Genomic DNA, 24,452 nt, shown 5'->3' on the forward strand with positions numbered 1-24,452 from the left:
ACATTTTTATTCTGTATAAGGCTATCGCGATCGACACGGGAATCAATCGGCTAAACTGGCACGGCGTAACCGCGATACCGGCGTGATTTACAATAATCGTTAAGAGCAGCTCGGGAGAGACCCGCCGCGACGTTTTCACTCGATTAAAGTTCTCTCGGTAGCTCGCACCATTCTCGTCTCACAGATCCCGAGTAAGTAATTGCATACGCATAGGCCGAGCTTTCGCGCGCGTCGCGCCGAAGGTCCGCGGTTCACGGCAGTGCACGGCGGTGCATTGCACGCGAGCGCTGCATATGTGAATGGCATTGAGGAGCCTCTATCTATAGAGACTAGATTAGAGTGCGTTAGCCTCGCGTCTATACGCGCCTCCCTCCCCGCGCGCGCGCATACACGCATCGCTGATGCTGCTATATCTGTAACGGAACGGGTATGGATACGAGCAATGACTATGTAACAGCGCGCTCGCCTATCGTCGTCGTGATAATTGGCGGATCTATGAGCTGTATCTAAATTTGATAATTGATACTACTGGCCACGTCTCGCTTGTCTTGTAGAATCTCGCAGCTTTTCTTCATAGTTCTGTCATACATGTATATATATATTTCTTTTTTTGATTTTTTATAAAATTATTTACAGAGTTTTTTTTTATTCATATGCAACTCAAATTTTGATTTTATTATTATAATAATATATAAATTAAATATATTGTATATTGATATTAATGTAATATATAATTTTATTAATATTTTTCGATATTTTTTTCAGTTTAGATTACTTTATTATAAAAATATTTTTTGTGATATGTTCTCACAATTTTCAAATAAAAAATACAATTTATAAAAAACAAAACTTTTAAATGGAAACTTTTAGATGTCACTATTATAATATCTTTAATGAATCGATGGAGGGGAAATGATAAAGTGTCATCGTTAGATGCCAAAGAACGGTAAAATCTTTTTCCATTTTGAGCTATTTATAAAATATATATTTTTTAAAACTTTTAATTGCAATTTCTGATCCACTGTTAGTTATAGTCTTTCTTCTGGCAGTACGGTATGCAATGAAGGCGGCAAATGTATATATATATATATATAATATAACATGTGTGACTCTCTAAATTTAGATTACTTGAGGAGATTAAGCTGCTTCTAGACAACTTGGTTTATTCGTCAAATATTTCTCCGCTAAGCTAAGGCACACATTGTATCATGAAATGATTATATCATGAGATCATATCATGTAAGGGATGTAACGCGTGACAATGCAGCAGTTGCGTGTAATAATACGATAAATCCCTCCTTGAAAGTGCAGTGCATTTGCATTTGCTAAATATTTGGCAAACGCAAACACCGTATAGACTTTGTCGGGTATTACGTAGCCGCTACAAGACCTCGTAAAATACAGTTATACATACCGCGATTTACGATCGTGCACGCAAATCGCGCGTTGCAATCATCCTGCGGTTTATATCGTGTCGCGATTTACACTTTTCACATCGAGTTATAACTAAATAGCATAATCGTAGGTGGCAGCATTAAAAAACCGGTAATTTAACGGTATCGTTATAGCCTCCTTGCCTCAACCTGTAATACGTCATCCGTAAGAGTTTAATTTAACATTATCGCGAATTACTACTTGCATCCGCGCGCTGCGAATGATATGCACGCGACTTTGTGACTTATCGTTTTCACGATAATTCACGATGTCGATGCGGAGCGTAGGTTTATCTGAATTTCGTAATTTATAGCCAGGACATATTGATGTACGTTGCATACGGGCAAAACCTCGGTCCCTCTTAGACGCTCGTATATCAATATCTTGAAACGAGGACAAGCGGTGTCACGCTGTGGGCTTTAATTAGAAAGACGCTTTGAATATGTTTGAATTTGAAAGCTTCTTACATTATAATAACTAATTTTCTTAAAATAACGTGAAATAAATATTTTGAAAATCCTTTTATTATTATACCTATATTTTCACTAGATTTATCCGGATCATTAATCATAAGAGGTAAATAATGATTATAAGTGTCACCGCTGCAGACAGCCTGTCGTTCGTTGTTTATTCGTTTTGCAAATTACTTTTAGACAGGCCCCGAAGAACGTGAAAATTGTAGAATCAAAGAGTGCCTCTCACATTTCTTCTTTCTCTCTCGTAAGTAATTACTTTCCTTCCTTCTTTAAGATGGTAACGGAAGTAGGCGAAGTTCGATCGTAACGAATTTTACGCTCGCCTATATACCTCTTTTTATCGTCTCGCGTCCTATGGCCGAGTCCCCGCTGATGTTAAGGCTCTAAATAAGGGCGTCCTTAGGAACCCTAAAAAATTCCCAGTGGTACCTTTTTTCTGCATCCCCTATGCCATCTCCCTCTTTTTTTCTTTTTTACTCCCTCTGTTTCTATGAAGATCGTCTCCTCGGCACAATGTACATAAAATGAAGTCAAGCGGTTTTAGCACCGAATACGTCTCCTTCTTCTTTTCCTCCTTTTATCTTTGTAAAGTTGAATTTACGATCCTCCACTTTGATAGAAATCATTTCAGACTTTTAATTCGGTCTATGAGATCGTGTCGGGAGAATGAAATATCCTTCGCCGCAATTTATAGTATAACTTTCTAACGTACTTTTTAATTAATAAATCTCCATTGCGCGCGTAAGTAGACTGTGGATATTCACGTTTATTTTTTATTAGTCAGAATAAGAGAAAATTTTAATTTAAGAATTGCGAAATGTCAGATTATATAAGATGTTGCAATCTCAAGTTTCTCTCAGTTTGCTTTCATCGAGTAATCCTTTTTCAAGGATCTTATTATATCGCAATCGATGGAAAGTTGGGCCGAATAATAAAGGGGAAGATATGATCTTGCAAGCCTCTCTCTCACTAACATCAGTTCTTTATTATTTTGCACCGTCGAGCGTGCGGCGGCGGCAAGATAGATTTTTTTCCATTTATTTGTATCGTCCCGCATTATTGAATTCCGATAATCCGCGACGCCGCCGGTGTAAGTCTCTTTACGGTACACCACGATTTACGATCCACCCCTGTCGTATTCCGGCGCCTTTTCTTTCCTTCGATTTTTAGACAGGCTCGTCGAAATTACTGGAGTTCGCTAACCTTTTGCTACTATTGTCGCGACCATTGAAAATTCTTTTACATCGGCCGAATCTTTTAGAATTAATTTTATCTTTTTAACTTTTGATTTCCAAAAATGTTTTAAAAGTGTAAACAAAGAAAATGTGCGACTGAATTATATTAAAATTAAATACGTGAGTTAATCGTGTTTCTTCGATTTGTTTAAAACAATATATATATATTAGAAAGACGCTTTGAATATGTTTGAATTTGAAAGCTTCTTACATTATAATAACTAATTTTCTTAAAATAACGTGAAATAAATATTTTGAAAATCCTTTTATTATTATACCTATATTTTCCGGATCATTAATCATAAGAGGTAAATAATGATTATAAGTGTCACCGCTGCAGACAGCCTGTCGTTCGTTGTTTATTCGTTTTGCAAATTACTTTTAGACAGGCCCCGAAGAACGTGAACCGGTTTTGAAGTTAATTTTGCGTAACTCAGACGCTACCTAATTATTAGAAATGTAATTACCGCGTGTCTGTGTACGCACACTGTAGATTTATCTTAATAGCAAAAGGCAGATAATTATACGAACATCGGCAGGATACAGTTTACCGGCGCGTATCGTGTTAAATGTTATATAATTGCTAGTTACTGATGCGCTAAATTTTCAGGAGTCACGCATCTTTTCTTCTGATAATCAACTACAAGGATTCTCGTTTTTAAAATGCGTTCGCCATAACTCTGAAAAACGATAACTAATTTTTTTCGCACCATATATTCCACATTCTCCGCGATAATATATTCTTTAGCTTTACGCGAGTAGGACAAGGACACGATATATCATGATGCTTGGGAACGATGCGTCGAGAGTATTCATTTTACCAGGCCAGTAAAAAGAACAAGCGCTGTCGCGACTGCTAATTACTGCGGATTAACGTACCCGTCATGCACAAGAAATGATCATAGCATTCCTTCGATGAACGTATCCGATTTTTTGCCGTCATATATTTTTTCGATCGCGTGTACATGCATATTCCAGCCGTTCCAATAAAATGTATACCCGGATTGGTTATTTATATCGATGCTTTTCAAGCCTTTTTTTTTTCGAAAGCTATTTTTCATGTTATATTTTTCTTTGTGTGTATAAAATGCAGTAATACAACTGCATTTGGATATAAAAACTTGGATATAAATTTATTTTTAACAATATTGTTTTCGTACTTTTAATTAAAAAAGATTAATAATTTTAATTAATATAATCAATTGGAATTTGTGGACACAAAAGTGTTTGAAAATGTTGGTAATTTATCGGTTTCGCAAGTTGTCTATTTATGCTTTTTTTACTTCATTTTTTTTATTGCTTACATTGTAAGTTACTATAAAATTATTATATCCTACAACTGACTTTTTTACAGTGACGTAAATGAAGCTTTTAAAACCGCTTGAAATCTAAGGAAACCGACTTTTCGTCTATATTAATCGCCTATTCCAATGTTAAAAGTTTTTTTACTCTGATATAAAATTGACTTTCTGCTGAGATCATTTTATTCCTACTTACATAAGTTTTGTTGAAAAAGAAAAAAAAAAAAAGAAGCAATGTTAGAAAAAATACCTTTGATACACGCGATATATAGATACTGGCGACAATATTTTATATAACGCTATGTTACTTTTATTCGGCATAAACGGAGAAAAGGGTTTTACCAGACGCTGCGCTTTCCCATTCCCATGAAAATTGCACGCGGCTGGGATAGCTAAAGGAATTCTTTGGTCGCCTTGAGGAGAATGTGCAATGACCTTGCGGGCGCGATATTCATTGGAGGAAGTCGCGAATAATCGTGCGGAATTTTAATCGCGGGATAGGCTAGGCCAGGGCTAGACAGTACGTTGAACCTGCCTGCCGTTTGCTGGTAATCATGTCCGTTTCTTTTAAACGACGCTCGATGAAAGCTGATGCGAAAAGATGCGACTACATGAAAATAACGTCAATATCATCGGTTTTGATCATATATTTGCTTTTGAATGATTCTAGAAATATTGAAGAATTTTATTTGTGGAATTAGTTGAGAGGAATTTTAAAAATAACCTATTATTGAGGAATTTTTAAAATAAACTTGATTTATTTTTAAGGTTCCTGCGTATACGGCACATTTTGCAAGATCCTTCTTTCACGAGAATCGATTATTTGTCCATTATTTGGCTAATAACATAGTAAAGATTACATGTGTTTTAGGAAAGAGTATTGTAAAGAATTGATTTACAAGAAGGCATATATATTACAATCTTCGAAATTTTGCTTTTCAACTTGAATTAAAATTGCTTTTTATTTTGATTTCCTTGCCGTCTCGCAATACTGGAATATCTTTTGATCTCGCCAAAGGTTTTTTCATCAATTTTGAGTGCCTCTCACGGCGCTATCAAACTCGATCGAACAGGATGAATGTTATCGTGCGTGCAGGAAATCGCATTGCGATAAGTAACGTTTAGAGTAGTCGATGAAAGCGTTACGATAAAATCTCGGTCGCGGAAAGCACGATTTTCGGATGAGGAGTGTACCCGAACTCTGACGCAGATTCGTTGAACAAAGCTGTCGGGACCAGCCGGCATTCGCGATGCATCTCGTGGGGAGGACAGGTTCGACGTGTTACTTTCATCATAGGGATAGAACACGCCCCGTAATCAGGAACCGATCACTCGAGGAAATTGCCAACTGTGTTTGGGCACCTGAACGTGAATCTCGTTAGCCCACATTCGCTCGTTTCGTTTCCGAAGGGGGCGCGACCCTCCTAGAGAATTCCGTTTCAAGTGGACGACAAAATGGTTCCCTCTTCGACTTCTTTCATCGAATCGGACAAAGAGAACTTGCCTTCGTGTTCTCCTCTCCTGTTCCATTTCCTTTCATCTCTCAAAATCTCGCCATTATTGAACTGTAGCGTTAAAATTATTTTTATATTTATTTGCGACAAGTATAACAACTAAACAAATATTTAAGAAACTCGAGAGAGTAAAAACTATTATACACGTTATTAAAATTAGTAGAGAGAGAAAGAAAGAAAGAAGTCATAAGATGTAAATTATTTTTATTATTATATTCATAATGGAATATTTTATTAGAATATTTTTTTATTACTTTAATATACATATATTTTGCATAAGATTTTATATTACTTTTAATAATTTTCTAGCGCTTTAATAATTATATTATTGAAAAAATTTGATTTAGACAGACATTCTTAATATTTAATTTAATTTATAAAATACTTGTATCTTCGATAAATTGCAGAATCGAACTTCATATGTTAGATTTCGGGTTAATGTGAGAAAGGTTTAATTTTAGAGTGTGACGGCTTAAATGGCTGTGATGTAATTTTTATCTAAAAGCTACATTCTCTCGCGAAATCAAGCGCGAAATAGCGAACGCATTCCCTCGCGTCATTCTGGCGACGAAAGTGCGAAGGAGGGCGATATAACTCCTCACGCGCGTTAATGGAAGCACGAAGTTGCTCGGAGGATTGCCCGCGCCCTACTCGGTGTGTCGTTCTTACTTATTCACGCGATAAGAATTTTTGACAGACGAGGGTTCCGCGGCTTCTCGCGCGTTCCGTCTTGCACGCGCGCGCGAATCCCACCGGAAATAAACATGCCGTGGGCAGTAACGCGTTTACATGAGAAAGGTGGCGCAACGCAGCAATTTGTTCATTCTAAATTATAAATGATGCGCTATAAGATCTGAATTTACTGCCGCACACAGACGAGAGGGTAGGTCGAAAAGGGGCGAGTTGGAACATTGTTGATCATTTTACTCCTCGCGGGAGAGAGATTTCTTATTTCCATTTATCAATATTCATTATTTATATATGTGCAATCATATTGAGACGTGCTCGTAATTTTATTGCAAAGAGAAACTTGTAAATTTTTCATATGATTTACAATGGTATGAGATTTTTCTCGTGTATCTCTCGTCGCGGATTTTATCGACACTTGTTTCGGCGACGATATTCGGGTGGCGTAGCGAGCGAATTAAGCGTGCCACCCCTAAATCGTGGAAGTGATTTCGTCCCCGTGTCGTTCGGCTCTTTAAGGGCGCCGTTAATCACACCGTCCGCTAAAGGTTTGATGAAAATCTTATCTTAAACGAGTAATTAGGCAGTCTCGTGGGGTCCCGGCGAGAGGGTCGGAATCGCGTTTCCACGCCTCCTTTACATTATCGGGATGCACGCGAGGCCGCGTGTCGTTATTTATAATTTTCCTTCTAATTTCGCACGGCGCGTGGCGCGCTAACTGTCGCCGCAATTAGTATCTAATGTCAAGTGCACAAAATTACAGCATGACAGAGAAGATGTCTCGCATATTTGCGCGCGCGTACTTTGCCTTGTCAACGAATAGCTTGAGCCGTTTGATCTTGCGAAAGTGTTCTTTATTCTCGTCACACGATGAAATATTTGATCTTTGGAGGGAAAGTCATCTCTAAGAGATTAATTATTACACACACATCGTGCTTTTAATTATTCTAGATTATTTCAACGCGGCATTTTGGAGAAAATCGGGGATGTAAAATGTATGAATGAAAATGTCAAGATTAAAGTAAAATTAATATATTGATAATAATCGAACATAATGTAAATCTGATACACAATGAAAGAATAGTTCCATCGATCTAAGAATGGTATTACAAAGTTTATTCTTAATATAAATTATTTTTTCTCATATCGTGGTATCTTTACGAAAAGCAGAAGTAATCAAGGCGTATTACCTAGATCGGTTCGTTCTATAGTGGTAACTCGACGAATCGCCGCGAAGCAACGCGTCCGTCTGGAATGATTAACTTTGCATTCGACTAGTCCGCCGGCAATTAGGACGATTGCTTCGCAGTCTGTGCTTACTACGCGAGGCCCGGACCACAATTTCCTCGAAAGCTCTTCCTCGTGCCCAAGAGGACGTTCTTACTTCAGGGCCGGCATAAATGTTCGCGTAGTCGACTTCGGAAAGTCCTATGAATCCAAGATAAAGAAAAAAAAATTTAATATAAAAAGCGTTTATATATAAATATAAAAATATATGTTATATATAAATATATTTTTTTACATCTAATGTGCATTGATAGTTCAACCATTTGAGTTATTTTGATAAACGAAGGGCCCGGGTGTTTTAATGCATTCAGGTGCTCACTTTGAACGCGGCCCTGTCTGGCTTCACTCTGAGAGACACTTAAGTTGTGCCTTCCATTTTCTCCTCCCAGTCGGTTGGGCACATTAGGCTTACGAAGAGGAGTTTGGAGGACCTCGAGGATGATACTCGTCTTCCTCTCGGTAGTTTTTGGTCGAACACGCGTCGTGCCGCATAAAGGCGATGGCTGGAGAAAGATTTCTCTTAAAATGAAATAAATTATAAAATTCTTTAATGGCATTTAATATACATTTTATTATTATTTTTTCTTTTTATTTTTCAAGTTCTTTAATTATACTTTTCTCTGTCACAAGTTAATACTATATTGCTTTGCAGTTTTCGAATTTATTCCGCTGCGTAATTTACTTCATATCTATGTTTTTTTTATCTGGCATTAAATTTACATTTTTCTTCTACGCTTCATATTTTACATCTGTAAATATTAAAAAGAATTGAATCAGGAATGAAGAATATGGTCCGACCTCGACGTTTATATCCAGCATCAGACAATCACAAACAGGAATTCTATTATGTTTGCGTGAGTTTGCTCGCAATCTTGTTAACGCAAGAACAATTTGTATAGCTAAGCCGTTTAATATAATTACATCAGAATTGAAATTGCAACAGTAGTAGTTTGTTTACTTAATCCTCAGATACGCGCAGGGTCGAATTTATTGATTCTTGCAACAAAGTTACATCCAATTAATATGTCGTATAGGTAATATTATTTCCAGATAATCACAGTGGTTTGATGACATTCAATCTGTCTCACTTTTTTTCTCTTTCTGTTATTTTTATGAACACATTACAATCAAATTATTACATCATATATATAATTAGAAGTATTTTGATCACAAAATCGATATATTCGGCTTTGATGAACAAGAGGGAACGTTGCTGTTGTCGTACTCACTGGAATGACGATGAGGCTTCAAATCTTCTTATGAAAGAACAAAGGACGCGGAATGCTAAAACAAAGTACCCGAGGACGATGGAGACGGTCGATGACAAGCGCCTCCTGCCGCGAGGAGCTTCGCATAACTGCGCCAACGACGCAGTGCGATAAATTTCAGGAGGGGCGTCTATTTCCTCTTTCCCCTCGGCCATCCTCTTCCTTAAGACGTACTGCGGGGATGAAACAACCCCGTGCCTCTCTCGCTTTAGTCATGTAGATTCGACCTTTAGCACTGTTGGATCAGACATGTACGGTGTACATGGCAAGAATCCAGCCTCTTAACCTCTTCAGCGACGCATGGCTGATTTATATGGACTGGAAGAGCCGTCTTTCTCTCTCTTTCTCTCTCTTCTACATTAGATTCTCTACAGGATGTACCAAAAGAGCGTGATCCGCTTTTAAGAACAATGAATTTCATTTATTAGTCAAGATACTTGGTTATGCTATCATATTTAGTAAATATTTGCTGTAACTTTTAAAATATATCATAGATAGCATAGTAATAAAGAACTTTAGCATATCGAGCTCAGAATTTATATATAAAATATTATTTGGAAGTAGATAAAAATATTTAATCGCTAAAGATTTTAAATTTATCGAAATATATTTTGTATGAATTTTATATTATATTATAATATATTCAGCGATATTCGAAAATCGTGGGACGGGACGTGATATATAGTCGTGTCTGGTACCGCTGAACGTCGTTGCAATCTTCTTTAGTGGAAGGGACAGAGATTTTTATGGATAGTCACGGTTAGGGGTGGTTCGCCTTGGGCGAGAATCTGTCGTATGAATTTACGTTGATCGTTGTTTTAGTGCATCCCCGTAGGAGAGAAGTCGCCTTTGGCGCGAGAGAAGCTAGTTTTAATTTCTCGCCCTTCGCGCGAGCATGTATATCGGTCGCGATATGTAATCGTGTAATCGGATAAAACGGCAGAATTTATAACACACGTTCTTGGCCGATGTCTGTACACGCTTTTATACTAATTTATTAGCGATAATTTAGAGTCATCGTCATTATTACCGATCGATAAAATATGCAGATAGAGGTAAAATCGTGTTTTGCGACTGAGACAGAAATCTTTTTTTTTTCTTTTTTCCCATAAATTTATCTTATGTATTACAATCGCGAAAGAAGTGAAATTACAAGTGTTCTTGAGCGTTTTGCGGTTTTTCATTTTACGTGCTTCGTGAAGCACAGAGAGAGAAAGAGAGAGCATGAGAGAGCGTCCTTTATATCCAGATTAATTTTTCGATTCTATAATTAAAACCCAGATTGCGGTGAAGCAGAAGCGCTTTGAATGCCATCCCGTTTTTGTTCCCAAACGGAACTTGGGATCATCTTCCCCTCGTTCTCACAAATCAGTGAGTCGCCAACCAAGCGATTCTCTGGATATTAAATTCGAAATAATATAGCAGCATCTTCATCTTATCTCAAAATTTTGATTAGTCTCTGTCTCGTTAATGTTTGTTTCGTTAACGAATATTTTTCCAGTGCTTACTCGAGTAAGAAGACTTATTGAAGTGTTTCGTACTTTAATTATGTAGCTTGAAGACTTCAAAGCTGGAATACTTAAAAGAGTTTATACACACAAAAGACACCGCTATTTTTAAGATTTTAATATAAATTTTATAAGCTCTTATTGCAAAGAATATTAACTTTGTAAACTAATTAGTTTACATTATATCTTTAATTTTAATAATCTTGAATCATTCATTCAAAGTTATGAATCAACATCTCGTGAAAGAAATTAATAATTTGCCATCAAATTTCTCTGTGAACTTGTGTACGTTTGTATAAATTTTATCTGCAATTTAAGAAATTTAAATATGATTTTTATATGTAAAATGAGTGCAATAGAAATAATTGCAGTACTTTATCAGATCTATGATACCGATGGCATTGACATGACTATTGTAATTCGAAACCTCATCGCGTCTCTTTAATACGTTCTAGATTGTAGATGATTATCGATACTGCGCACAGGTAGGGAACATGAAAGCGACAACGTGTCTGTTCGCAATGCGTACGGTTTTAGACTTGACTCTCCTGCCGAATTTCGGATCTCTGAACTCCATCAGCTCACGGATAAACGAAGCCGAGAGTCAACGCACGCGAAAAAAGGGCTTTTCATCTGGCCTACGTCTCCCATTTTAATTCCGCCTATAATCCGCGAGGGGAGCTCGCCCATGGGTAGTTATCTTTTGCGAATCGCGAAGGGCTTTTTTGACAAGGTATACAGCGACTCGTACGTGCTTATTGATTCTCTCGCGATATGCACGAAAAACCTTTCACACATACACACACACACACACACACACATATATATATATATAATACGAATACACGCGTATGTATCGCGTCCTATTCTTATCGACTCCGAACAAAAGGGCAACTGAAAGCTCTACTGTCTCCCTTTTTAACATTATCGATGACAATGTTACAATAGAAGGTGTCTCGTCGATAGCTATCGAAATCTAATCGGACCATTTTATCAAGAAATATAAAGCTTTTTAAGTTCTTTTATTTTTTATAATCTTATCATTTTTGTAAAATATTTTGTTAGCTTGTGCAATATTTCTGCCTTTTAATACGTGAATTTTTGAAAAGCTTTTTCCGTACGCTATGACGCGTATTATTTTACGAGTTTTTTTCGCACGAATGTTTGGTCAGCAATGCTTTGTCCGTTGCGATTGTCAAAAATCGAAAAATGCTTGTTACAGATTTCGATCAAAGCCGTAATTTTTTCATTGCTAAAGCGAACACGCGATGTATCGCCGACTATACATCGACGTTGTACCACCGCGAGTAAATTCACCCTGAGTGATAAATAATTAATGCATCGGGGGAGAATACGTGACGTGGCTGCATCACAAATCTGATAACATACGCGAGAGGCAACAAGATGGGAATGCTAGAAAAAGCGTTTTCTCGTTCATCCGCATTGTTATTTTTTTGGCGAATTATTCACTTCTTGCAGTTGTTACAAAGCTGTGCGCATTTAGAATGACGTCCAATTTGTCGCAATCATTTTTCTTTTTTCTTTGTTATCGCAATTACATAATCGATCTATCACGCGGGTGCAAAGAATAAGAAACTTATTTAATTGGAACAAAATAGAAAGTACTACCGAGAAAAACGTTGTTAAAGTTTTAGAAAGCTGCATTTTTACAAATTCTCTTTATCTTGCATTACTTTGCCGTCGAAATTTACATGAGAAAGTAATATGTTCTTTTCATGTTAGTTACAATTATATATCTAATTATTATTTTCTTTTCCTATTTCAAAGAGCACGAGGCCTTTTATTTTTAATGAGGCTTTCTATTTTAATTTTTCATATATGTACAATATCTAAAAAAGTTTCATTACAAGAAATTGAGACCTGATATAATCTATAAGTTATAACTGTATGTTAATGTCTTAGAATTATTTATTATGTTTTAGATAATGCATACATAACACATACACATTTCCCTCGCAATGAATGCATTGTGTTATATGCGCGGTATCCGCACAATATTTCCGCACCCTGAACGAGACTATCCGAGAAGAAAGGCAATTTCTCTCGCGAGTAGGGTCCCGATAAAATTCTAGGAGCGCCACGAGGCGTGTGTCGTATCAATTGTCAATAATATTAGGGACCGCAATTTCACTCAGGAAGTTCCGTCGGGCGTTGTTCGGCCTCGATATCTGTCTGGTTCCCCTTCTGTTTTTCCCGTGTGATGGCGACCTCCCTTTACTTCAAAGGGGAAAGCGAAGTCAGCCGGAGAAAGGAAAAGTAAGGAGAACGGCGGAGTGTCCGGGTAGCGTCATCGATTATTTTCACGCGAGAAGAAGCACGAGTCGGAGAGGAGGGTCTCTTTGTTCGAATCTCTCCTGAATGCCAGTGGGTCACTTGCATCGACGAAGATGCCGCTACGATTCCCTAGAGGGTGCAGGGGAAAAAAAAAAGAAGAAAGGGTGGTTTCTCGAAGAGACGAGGAAGCTTCGAAGAGAAAAGTCGTATTATCGGTCTTACTTTAATAGCATCCGCTTAGACGCCATATCGGAGAATACGAGCGAACGTTATCGGAAATAATCGTTCGTTTTCGAATTAACAAATCTCCGGCTTTTCGTTAATCCAATTGTCAATTACGTGACCGAATTTTATAACTGCAATTGAATGTTGCAATATTAGAAGCTAAATAAAGAACAATAAATTTGAAGTCTCAAAAATTTTCGATTATGCACGAAGCACAAGTAATCAGATCGAGAACGAGGCTCGAAAAAAGGCTATTATCATCACAAGAGTTCTGGAAATGAAGTCTCGAAGAGACGCCATTGATTATTTTTACGCTGGAGGGAACATCTCGGCTTGGATCTCTTTGTTCGGTCCGTCTTTCTGGTACCGGCAGTGGGTCACTTGCATGGAGAATGACACGAACTGGTACCCCTCGTTGGGGAAGCGAAGAACTTTGAGCGAAAAGTTGTTATCGCTCCGGGCCGCCGCGCACCCTTCCATGTTGAAGAGGATGCTTTCGGGGAATCTTTCGCGAATCCTTTGTTCCGGCTGTAATACATGGACAGTCCTACTAAGTAATCCCTTTGTTTCTGTGAGAGTGATCCCCGATTTTCTATTTTCCATTTAACTTTTTGAGCCTCTGGATCAGCTCTCATCATCCGGAACTGGAACTTATGGCTTTACTAATTTCGTATGATGGAATTACTACAATATTATATTGCTTGTAGGCTTATAAGTTTTTACAAGTTAATACTTGGATTACATTATATATTTAGGCTTTTTTCTCCTATATTATTCAACATTATAGAGTATAAAAGTGCTATTAATATTTTATTTTATTATAATACATTTTATTATAATAAATTTATATATACATGTTATATAATGTTCTATTAAAAAATTTTAAAAATTTATTAATTTTAATAATGTAAAAATTTTTATTTAATTAAATATAATTATAACATAAAGCTTATATTATTTTTACTAAGTAAAAAATAATGGATAGTTATAAGTATTATTTAATTGTGATTAATGAAAAATTAGAAGATCTTAATTGCTGAGGTAATTTTGATAAATTCAGAATTTTTGCAAAAAAATTGGTTAAATAAAACCGTTTCTTTTTTTTTGCTGCTTTATCACACCGCTCGTAAATCGTACGTTTTGTAGACCATCTAACTATTTGAAGTCGGTGGTTCGATGCTTTCAAAGAAAGTAAGGAGGCTCGTTTTGCCAGCTCGCATTTGCGTTAAATGTGAATGCAACGAGTGCACTCTTCGAACGTTTTTAGAACGTTGCTGGGTTCCGTTCCGGGTTAATAGCCTGTGTTAGCTGTATAATATTTTTTGCGAAAGAGCAAGAGGCTTATAAAATATTGTGGCTTTTTCTTAAATAGATTGGATAAAAACGTTCTTGTTGCGTTTGAAAATAAGCATTGTAATAGAAAAAAAAATTTCAATGATGCTAATTACTAATTATATAGAGAATTGAATTCTTATTCATAATTTAATATAATTACAATAAATTCTATAATCTAGTTATAACAATGTAATAAATATTCATTCTTGCTTAAAAATGGATCAATTTTTGATCAGGAATTTTAATATCTTAATTTTATGATTAATTTTTTTTTAAATATATTATTATTACATATTATACTAGATTTTTGAAAAGCAGTACAAGTATAAAGAAAGAGCTTTTTTTTTTGCAAATGTCAATAATTAATCATTGCAATTGTAGAATAAATATAATCTTATGTTTTTGCATAATTGATAAAATACTTAATTGAATTATGTCTGCGTGGTACAATCGCATTCGAATAAGCTTCATCATCTCGAAGGCAATTCCTGTATTTCATCTAACGTATTTCGCGCTCAGTCTTGCTCGATAGGCTTACGAGTCGTAAAATCGCAGGAAGTGTATTGTGTCGTATCAACGTTGCACAATGCCGGGCCCTTTAATCGAAGTCGTAAAAACTTGGAGTGTTTCTCGACGATCTTATGCCCAGATCGCGCACACCATGTGACAACCCGAACAACTCACGACGTACCAATTCAATTTATTTCTTCGACACTGGCGCTGAATCCTCACGGCGAGATGGATGGACGGATAAATGGATGTACGTGGCCCATACAGTTCTCTCGAGCATCCGAGGATGCGTCAAGGACTCCCGCTCTCCTCTCGAATCCTCGAATGCGTTGGTCGAACGAGGCTCGATATTTTTTTTTTCTCTTCTCGTCTCTCTTTCCTTTCGTTTATTTCGTCGTTCGTACATCCTCTTCTTTTTTTCTACTCTCTCCACCGAGCACGATTGTGCCCCTCGAGCGGTCACTCTAGGTACTCGAAGACCTCTTCACAATCTAGAAATATACTTTCAACTTCAGGGAATTTTACAGATGTACAGGACGTCACGTATCGACGAGAACAAAGCCAAGATACTTGGCCTCGGCTTTTGAAATAAGATATGAAAAATTTTTCTCAATCTTTCGAAATCTTTCAGCATTTAGATTAAAAAATAAATGGAAAGTGCGATTATTTGATGTATGATTCTGTTGCTATAAAGCTATCGCTGTTATATTAAAATAACTATATCTTTTTTATTAATTACAAAAAACTAATCATATTAGTGTATTATAATTATGTACAAATTCAATTTTTTTTTTTTGTTATCCTTTTGTATTTTTTTCTTATTTTATTTTTTCTTTTTCGCAAAGCGTAACGATTGATTATTTAGTTAAAATTATAAACGTTTACTGACGTTGTTTTCCAATGGGTACCGTAAAAATGCACATTTCTACTTTTTTGTCATGTCCATTCTTTTGACGCTTTCAGCATTTTTCAGTTTTCTTTTTCGTAGCAATTATTCCGACTACGAACTTTGTGCTTTTTTCACCGCCGTTTTCGTTTCCCTTCTCGGTTCTTTTACCATGTACACTCTCTACTAGCTCAACTTTTGCTTCTGCTTTTAGTTTTAGCAGACTTTCCCAAGACTGCGTTAAGATTCACTGAAGCATCTTTTGGAAGTACCTCGTTTTGTATCCTCTTGTTGCCCCTTTTCCCTGGCTTCTTATGAGAACCTTCAAGGCGCGTTCACCAAAACTTCCGTTTAGCAGTCTTCCATCGCTACGCGCTCTATGCTTTGCCCTTTAGTGCCTTGATCCAGGTAAAACGCGTTTCATCGCCGCGTCCTTTCTCCATCTACTCACCCTTCTTGCTCGTTGCGAAGATCTTTATGGCGCTTCGGAGCTACCGCCTTCGCAGTTTATTCGCTATCGAGATCCATGCCGCTGCATTCTTCGGATTTTCCACCCTCACCGCCGCCTTCGTCGTCGGTCTTTTTACAACCGCAGTATCAGGACTCCGCGTCCTTTTCTCCTCCCGGGGGCTACGGCGAACGTTTCACGGAACTCTTTAACGATCAAGGCTGGCATGGAGGAAGCGGCGAGCTTTGTTGATTTCGCCGACGTTATTACTTTGCGCGCGCATACGAGCCACCAGATGGGAAATTTCGCATTCAAATTATCGTCACTCCCGCGCCCCTGCAGCCCGGAAACGAGATCGGGCGAAGGAATATGATGTTGTTATCGGCTATCGTTTCCGCTCAAGATATCCCGAAATCTTTTTCTCGACGCGATACACGCCAGCGATATTTCCCGTTGAATCTTTGAGTTTAAACTTATAAATTAGAAGCCTCGTAGAATAGTCTGGTGTTTTTTATTTTTACCAAAAAATGTCGAGAAAAATATATATGTATGATTTATATATACATATATGCATAGTCTCTTATGATATATTATAATGTGTTATACACACAAGAAGAAACGTAATTGCATATTATAATATATTTGTTAATAATTTGCTTTTAGATGGAAGACGAGGGCAATCACGGCAACGACGATACCAGATGCTTCATCCTGTCGACATTGGCGGCTTTGCAATGGTCAAGAGTTACGTGCGTTCTTTGTCGCGCTGCCATGTTGGTCTTTGACAGGTACCCGTTGGTGGACGGGACGTTCTTCTTGTCACCCAGACAACATTCGCCCGCTTGTGCTGAGGTACGTGTGTTTTCACCTCCGATTTTCACAAATTTTTTATAAATGCAAAATTTGTTGTTGAAAAAATAAATAGTTTAAAAAAATTATATAAAAATGTTAATAAGCCATTTATTGAGAGATTTTTAGCTATCTTATCAGAAAGAAATTTGATGTTAGATTTTGTTCTCTCTTTTATCAAACGTTTTAATAATATCTTAATTATTAGCAAAATGCTAATCTGATTTGCTAAATATCTTTCTCAAACTTTTCTCGAAAATTTTCTTTATTGTTCTATAGCAGATCAATAGCCAGATACACAGCTATCTATAATGGTAATAAATTTATTTTTTCTACTTTTTGATTATCAATTAATTAATCGATTTCAAATTTAGTTGACATAGAATCTTGCAAGAAATTAAAATCATCGTCAGGCGATTTATTTTTTATCATGTCGTGTTTCTGGGTGCGCGATCTAACCGCAACATGCTGCATATGGTGTAAGATTACGATGGCACGTCCGGTTCTTTGGTTTCAGGTGAAAGTCGAAGGTCGCACACAATTTTTGTCAGCCGTGTGCATGAGTTGTTTGGAGGGCAGCGGCGGGCAGCCTGTACGTTGTCGTTTCTGTACCCAACCGTGGGATGGCTCGAGCCTGGTCCTCGGTACCATGTACAGTTACGATATCTTCGCTGCCATGCCCTGCTGCAGCGAGCGACTCAAGGTAAGTCCCGAATTCGTGACCAGTCGATCCGATCAAACCTTGACCCTTCAACTCACGAGTGTTGATATATCGCTGTGTGCGACGATACGTTCTCTCGTATTCGGTTGTAAAAAATTTTTTAAGACTTTAATAGTGTAATATTTCGTGTTATCTGTAAAATTATAGAGTTAAAACTAAGAGTCGAATTTTTTCTTTTGTTTTGCAAACGTATTTATATTTTTCAATTTGATATTAATGCAGATGAGAGATTATACTGATATTTTTATTTTAATCTTTCTCAAATTCTCTTCATTCATTATTCTAAAGCCATTTAATAAATTCATTTATCTCGCGTAAAATTGTTGAAACGGGATATGCAAATATTTCAAACGTGTGATACAAAATTAAACTATCGAAGTTATCCGATTCTATCGCTGGTTCATAGCCTCCTCGACGTAGATATTTCGCGAAATGAACGCACCGAATCGTTCCGTTTTCGTTTCAGTGCAACAGCTGTCAGAAACCCCTGATCTACCCTCATCAGCGACTAAACTTCTACTCGGACTACAGCCGCGTTTTCGCCTGTCCGCATTGCAGGGCAGTCGACGCACACTTCGTAAAGCCGCTCTCGGCCTGTTTCACCCGCGAGCAATTTCAGCTCTACAGCCAGTGGCCGTAACCATTAGAGAACTTAGCGAACCGCCGCCGTTTGCGCACCGCGGCCGATCTGCGTCCCCTCTTCTACAGATCGATCTCTCTGCTCCGGACGACCGTGCTTTAGAATCCTTCCTTCGATTCCGTAGGAAACTTTTGACAATGGCGAACGCACTGAGGGGCCGCGATCTTTCCTTAGAGCGTTTCGTCGGCCGGATCCACCGATGTATGTATTAATTTGTTAGAGACTTTCATTTCGCTCGATATAGCTTTTTATTTTTTTCTTTTGTAATCCCTTAGGAATTTTTCTTTTAATATAATCAGAACGGGGGGGTGATTATCCAATGGCTGTTCTGGATGAGCTTTTAGGGTTTTTAATTTGTATCTCGCGGTAGCAAACGAGACGGTACGTGCGAGCCCCTTGGCGCGTTCCCGTATCGCTAATGAAGATAAAGATGTTTAAGATGTTTCTTTTTAATATCGATTGTGTAGATTTATCTAGATTGATCTTTTTTTAAACGGGAGACGCCGAATCTCGGCACTCGTCGACATTTCGTTTGGCGAGGTTTGCAAACCTAGTGCATTTTTTCGTATGTCACTCTAAGTTTTTAGGCATTTATCGTGAGATTCGTTGAAATGTGAGTGGCAGTTATTAATTTTTCATTAATATACGCGTTTGACGATTCCCTTTGTGAACGTGTTTCTTTGATATAGATTTTTAATTAACAAATTTTTTTTTGTATTAAAAAATTTTAAAAATTTATTAATTTTAATAATGTAAAAATTTTTATTTAATTAAATATAATTATAACATAAAGCTTATATTATTTTTACTAAGTAAAAAATAATGGATAGTTATAAGTATTATTTAATTGTGATTAATGAAAAATTAGAAGATCTTAATTGCTGAGGTAATTTTGATAAATTCAGAATTTTTGCAAAAAAATTGGTTAAATAAAACCGTTTCTTTTTTTTTGCTGCTTTATCACACCGCTCGTAAATCGTACGTTTTGTAGACCATCTAACTATTTGAAGTCGGTGGTTCGATGCTTTCAAAGAAAGTAAGGAGGCTCGTTTTGCCAGCTCGCATTTGCGTTAAATGTGAATGCAACGAGTGCACTCTTCGAACGTTTTTAGAACGTTGCTGGGTTCCGTTCCGGGTTAATAGCCTGTGTTAGCTGTATAATATTTTTTGCGAAAGAGCAAGAGGCTTATAAAATATTGTGGCTTTTTCTTAAATAGATTGGATAAAAACGTTCTTGTTGCGTTTGAAAATAAGCATTGTAATAGAAAAAAAAAGAGTTATACATAATTTGACTAGCAAAGCAGAATCGTCTTAGCCCATTTCAAAAATGTCGTATAACAATTTCGCCGTCTCCTGTTTTATAGTTGAATTGCTTTAAAGAAAAATTATAATGCAAAAAATAAATTTAGGCGAATATAAACAATATTAGACGCGAAAAAAATAGGTCGATTCCCTTTATTATAAACGTCGTGTATAGAAATAAAAAGGCTATTCTTTCTAGGAAAGATTGAGAGGGAATGAAAAAAGAAATAACTATCGTTTGTTACTTAGATAAATCGAGAACGTTGTTTTTTTTTACATTTTATTAGTTTATACATTTATGGCGGCCATGTTGATTTTGTTTAAGGATCTGTGACTCATTCGATGAGTTTCAACGTTGATTCGATCGGGCGCGCGTCGCGACTTTCCGCGATTCGGGACAGGGAACGTTATCAAAGGACGGACGAAATTTATCGATTCGCTGCGCGCCAGTCGTAAAATAAAGTAAATCATCAGAAGAGGAAACCAATCGTTCGAGACAGACTTCCGCTCTCTCGCTGTGTACACACGATTTTCTCGTCTAGACGAAAGCGAACGCTCCTCGGTCCCGTCGTCAATCACTCGATCGAGTATCGGACGATTCTCGCGGAAAGTCGTGATCGCCCGAAGTAGCCCCAGTGTATATAACATATTAAGTGGGAGAGAAGCAAGTGTTTGAAGAGGAAGAGAACCTTCTTTTTTTCTGGCGATGCTGGTCGTTGCTGTCCAACAATAGCGGCCGTCCCACAAACAGACCGCCCACCGTTCTCAAGGTAGTATAGTCGATCGTGTACCTTTTTTACGTTACTTCGATTTAAAACAAAAAATATACTTAATCCATACGGCCCGGGAGAGAGAAGTATATATAGGAGATAATATAATGCCCCGTGTGTGTGAAGCGTAACGCGAATAATGAAGATGATGATGAAGATCGCGAAGCTGTGCGGCTAGTTTGATTCATCTTTATGTAGAAAATCTGTTGGTTTTTACTATAAATGCATTTAAGAAAATGAAAAAAAAAAAAAAATTATTTTTTTTTTACTTATAAGTTTAATTTATTTGTAAGAGTAACGTGTTTTTAATACAAGCAATACATAGTTCTTTTTTATATCGATACTATTTGAATTATTGAGAGGAGTGTATGTTTTGAAATTTATTTTATCGCATCATGCGACCAATTCCAGACGTACGAAAGTATTTTGTTAAACTTTCAAAAAAAGTTATATTAGATGCTTATTTCTTTTCATATGCAATTTTTAGTTACATATATAATGTTCATAGCGAAAGAAATGTATATGTATTACGTAAAACGACAAAAAGAAGAACACATACTTTCAGATTACATTATTAGTTAGTACAATTTTTTTTTTTTTATTTTAAGATGATACCAAAAAATCATCAATTTCAAGTAGTCGTGCAGTTTCTCTTATGATTCATCGCAAAATCGAAAGTGAGCGAGATGAAGAAATAGGAGGGGAGGGGAGTGAAAAGCGGAAAAAAAAAGAAAAAAAAAGAAAGAAACGTATGCACACAAGAGAACGCGCCTCTATAGGATGTATCGATGCGAAAAGCTTCCTTGGATAGCCAATAACATTAGTGAGATGGACACAGCGCGTTTTCTGAGTGCGAATTAAACTCCCGCGTTATTAATTAATTTCTCGCGCGTTTAGTGCCGGAGACAAGGACGATCGCGTCTGAGTCCTTCTTCTCCGATCATTTCGTCTCGATTGTACGTTTTCTCAGAGTGCCAAATGAGCAATTGCCAAGCAAGCAGCGTTTTTAATATTTTTTTGATCCTCTTTCAAATTTCGTTTGCAATTGATATTTATACTATTGTTCTTTATCCAATTCGCTACTTTTCGGCAACACAGATTAAACGCAGTACGCCTAGTCGATCGACGGCTGAAGGAACTTGAATTTCGTTTTCACGCACGATAAAAATTTCGTTCATCGAAATGTTCTCAAAGTTGCCTTTAAAATATGTGAAATTAAGTCTCGAAAATACTGTATTAAACGCGCGAATTTCCTTTGCCTTTTTGCGCGAAGTTATATCGAAAGATAATTTTCATCCAGTTTTCGATTAATTAGATATATTCGCAAAATATTATCTATAATGCAATATTGATCTTTATGAAGAAAACTAATAATGCATTTGCACATTTTTCAAGATAAATGAAAAATTCTCTGAAATGAATGCGGCAGCCAGTTTTAAGCCGCTTCAAGTTCCTTGTGCGATCGGAAGTGTGTACGAGAAGTTTTCCTTAATATCTTAAGATGCGTGTACGATAGATGCACGCGTCGCCTGTACTCCCTACTGCTTTCAATTTTTAATAAGAATCCACATTAGTCAGCGGTACGCGCTATTATTCGCTCCTCTCGAAGTTCTCTATCGAAAGAAAAAAAAAAGAAAGGAACAGAGAGGATCAATACACGGCTTTAGCGATATTTCAGAAAGTTACTCATAATTATTTATCGCGGCTTTGCATGGATCCACGCGATCAAGACCATTTCACGCGATCGTTGCGTAGACTCGTAATAAAGAAAGAAGGAGCACCTTGTAATTATACGATTATCCTAGATTTTTTTGTTCTTCGCGATTCTTTTTTCTTCCTTTTTGTATCTATTGAATGTAATAGAAAACTTGAGAATATTTGAATTTGAAAATAATTTAAGAATATTGTAGCATATGGAAAAAGTAACATATAACGTTTATTTATTTTAACAGATTTGTTTTGTTTTATGGCTAACGAAAAAAAAAAATAAAATAATGGAAATAAGACAAATAGAGTACATATTTCACGAGGGAAAATAGTGACTTTCTAAATAAATGAATTAAAAAAATTTTGCGGCAACGATCGATTACACGTTGACGTATCAGCGATCGTAGATCAAAGACGAAGTCGGCAATACGCGATATGATTGGAGCATCTTTAGTATTCTCTTTTCTGTCATAATTTCATGCGCAAACACGCAGACGAGAAACCCAGATTGGATTCTTTCGAATCACCAAACTGGTATCGGCGGATTCCCGGAACGTAGAGAAACGACGAGTTTACTTTACGGCAGATACTGTGTACAAGAAAAATCGCCGCGTAGAAGGGAGGGTGAAAAAGGATAACTTTTTCATTATGACGGTGCCGTAGCTGCTTTTTTTCTAAGAGGACAGCAAGTGTCTTTTTATCATCGATCGTGCGTCGACGCACGACGACGCACTTAGCTCCGTAGTTGATAAGGTTAACGTTACACATTAGGCTAATCTTTTTTATTCGGATAATTACTATAGCGATTTTGTACTTTTGCTATTTTCATCGACGGCGTGGGTGGAATCGCGCGACGAGAAGCTACGGAAGTTTCGCTGCTCTAAAGTTGCTGTAAAATCGCTCGATATTTGATCGCCTGACATAATGATCAACGCGAAGATAGAAAGACAAGTACAAGAACTCGAGTTTGGAAACGCATTGCTTTCCGAAGGCTATTAAATATGTAAAAGTAGGATTTACGTGAAGGTTTGGCATTCAGATAAATACATCTCCCAGTGATTTCCAATGTCGAATCTTTTAATAAATCTCGGAAAAAATGACAATCTTTGAAAGAGACATCGCGACCCTTATAGAAGATTAGAGAAAGAGTTTGACACTTATGGGGTTCCTCGTATAATAAGCTCCATATAGAGCACAGCACTGTGATATATCTTAATTGCAGACTGGCCGATACATCATTATGTTAGTTGATGCAGAAATACGATGGAAGAATGAAAAATCTACTAATCAATTTCTATAGTTTAAAATATATAAAAAAAATATATCAAAATAATATATGGATGACAAAAATAAATCGAGAATGAGACCGTTGTTCGACTCCGTTAAAAAAAAAAGTTCTGCATCTTATGGCAAGTTAAAGTTTATAAATCTCAAATATCCTGTATCCAGAAAGCTAGTCATATCCAATATATGGACGGTGTTCCGTAAACGCTTCTAACGCGCCAGCAACTGTTAGTCTGGAACCTCATATGAGTATATTACCAGTGATTTTGAATGTCAAATCTTTCAGAAACCTTTTACATGTGCAGCAATCGAAAGATCGTGCCGACAACTGCATGGCGTCTTATCGAACATTTTGCGCTATCGAGAATATTTTCGCGAGAAATTTCGCTATTATATTAAAAAAATTCTCAGCAGTCAGGCTAATGATAAGCAACAGAGCATCCCCACGTGTCAGCGGAGTATTGAAACGTTCGTGTATTTTTACGCATAAATTTATACACTATTCTCGTCGCGCCGTGTTCGCCGACGTTTAACGTCGATCTAGTGAACGTTTTGTATATCAGTGTTTTTATATGGACGACTAGGGTACCGACGAGGGTGGCGGCGACCTTGTCAACGACTTCACCGCTCGAGCCTCGAGATATCGTCGACCAGATGCCGTCTTTCTCGCGGTCCAAGGTGTACCGAGTAATCGATATATCCCGCGTTTGTGAATTTTATATAATCCGAATAGCGCGTTCGTGGCACGTTTGTATGGGGCGGGGGGAAGG

At 37.1% G+C, this 24,452-nt stretch overlaps 2 protein-coding genes across 2 annotated transcripts in view; one reads left to right on the forward strand and one right to left on the reverse strand.

Moving 5' to 3' along the window:
- The window catches only part of LOC115233524 (headcase protein), a 133,967-nt gene extending 114,630 nt beyond the window's left edge, over window positions 1-19,337 (forward strand). Inside the window, exons 3-5 of the mRNA XM_029804006.1 lie at window positions 17,073-17,261; window positions 17,776-17,961; window positions 18,446-19,337. Of these exons, the coding sequence (XP_029659866.1) occupies window positions 17,073-17,261; window positions 17,776-17,961; window positions 18,446-18,619 (549 nt within the window). The 3' untranslated portion in view covers window positions 18,620-19,337. The remainder of the gene's footprint in view (window positions 1-17,072; window positions 17,262-17,775; window positions 17,962-18,445) is intronic.
- Window positions 7,531-9,564, reverse strand: LOC115233526. The gene is made up of 3 exons (XM_029804008.1): window positions 9,164-9,564; window positions 8,254-8,453; window positions 7,531-8,075 (listed from the first exon to the last, which is right to left on the reverse strand). The coding sequence occupies exons 1-3, from the start codon at window positions 9,355-9,357 to the stop codon at window positions 7,906-7,908; spliced, it is 564 nt and encodes a 187-aa protein (XP_029659868.1). The 5' UTR covers window positions 9,358-9,564; the 3' UTR covers window positions 7,531-7,905.
- Window positions 19,338-24,452: the final 5,115 nt, after the last annotated feature.

The sequence above is a fragment of the Formica exsecta genome, unplaced genomic scaffold, assembly GCF_003651465.1.
Source record: "Formica exsecta isolate Colony F162 unplaced genomic scaffold, ASM365146v1 scaffold176, whole genome shotgun sequence".
Classification (NCBI taxonomy): Eukaryota; Metazoa; Arthropoda; class Insecta; order Hymenoptera; family Formicidae; genus Formica; species Formica exsecta.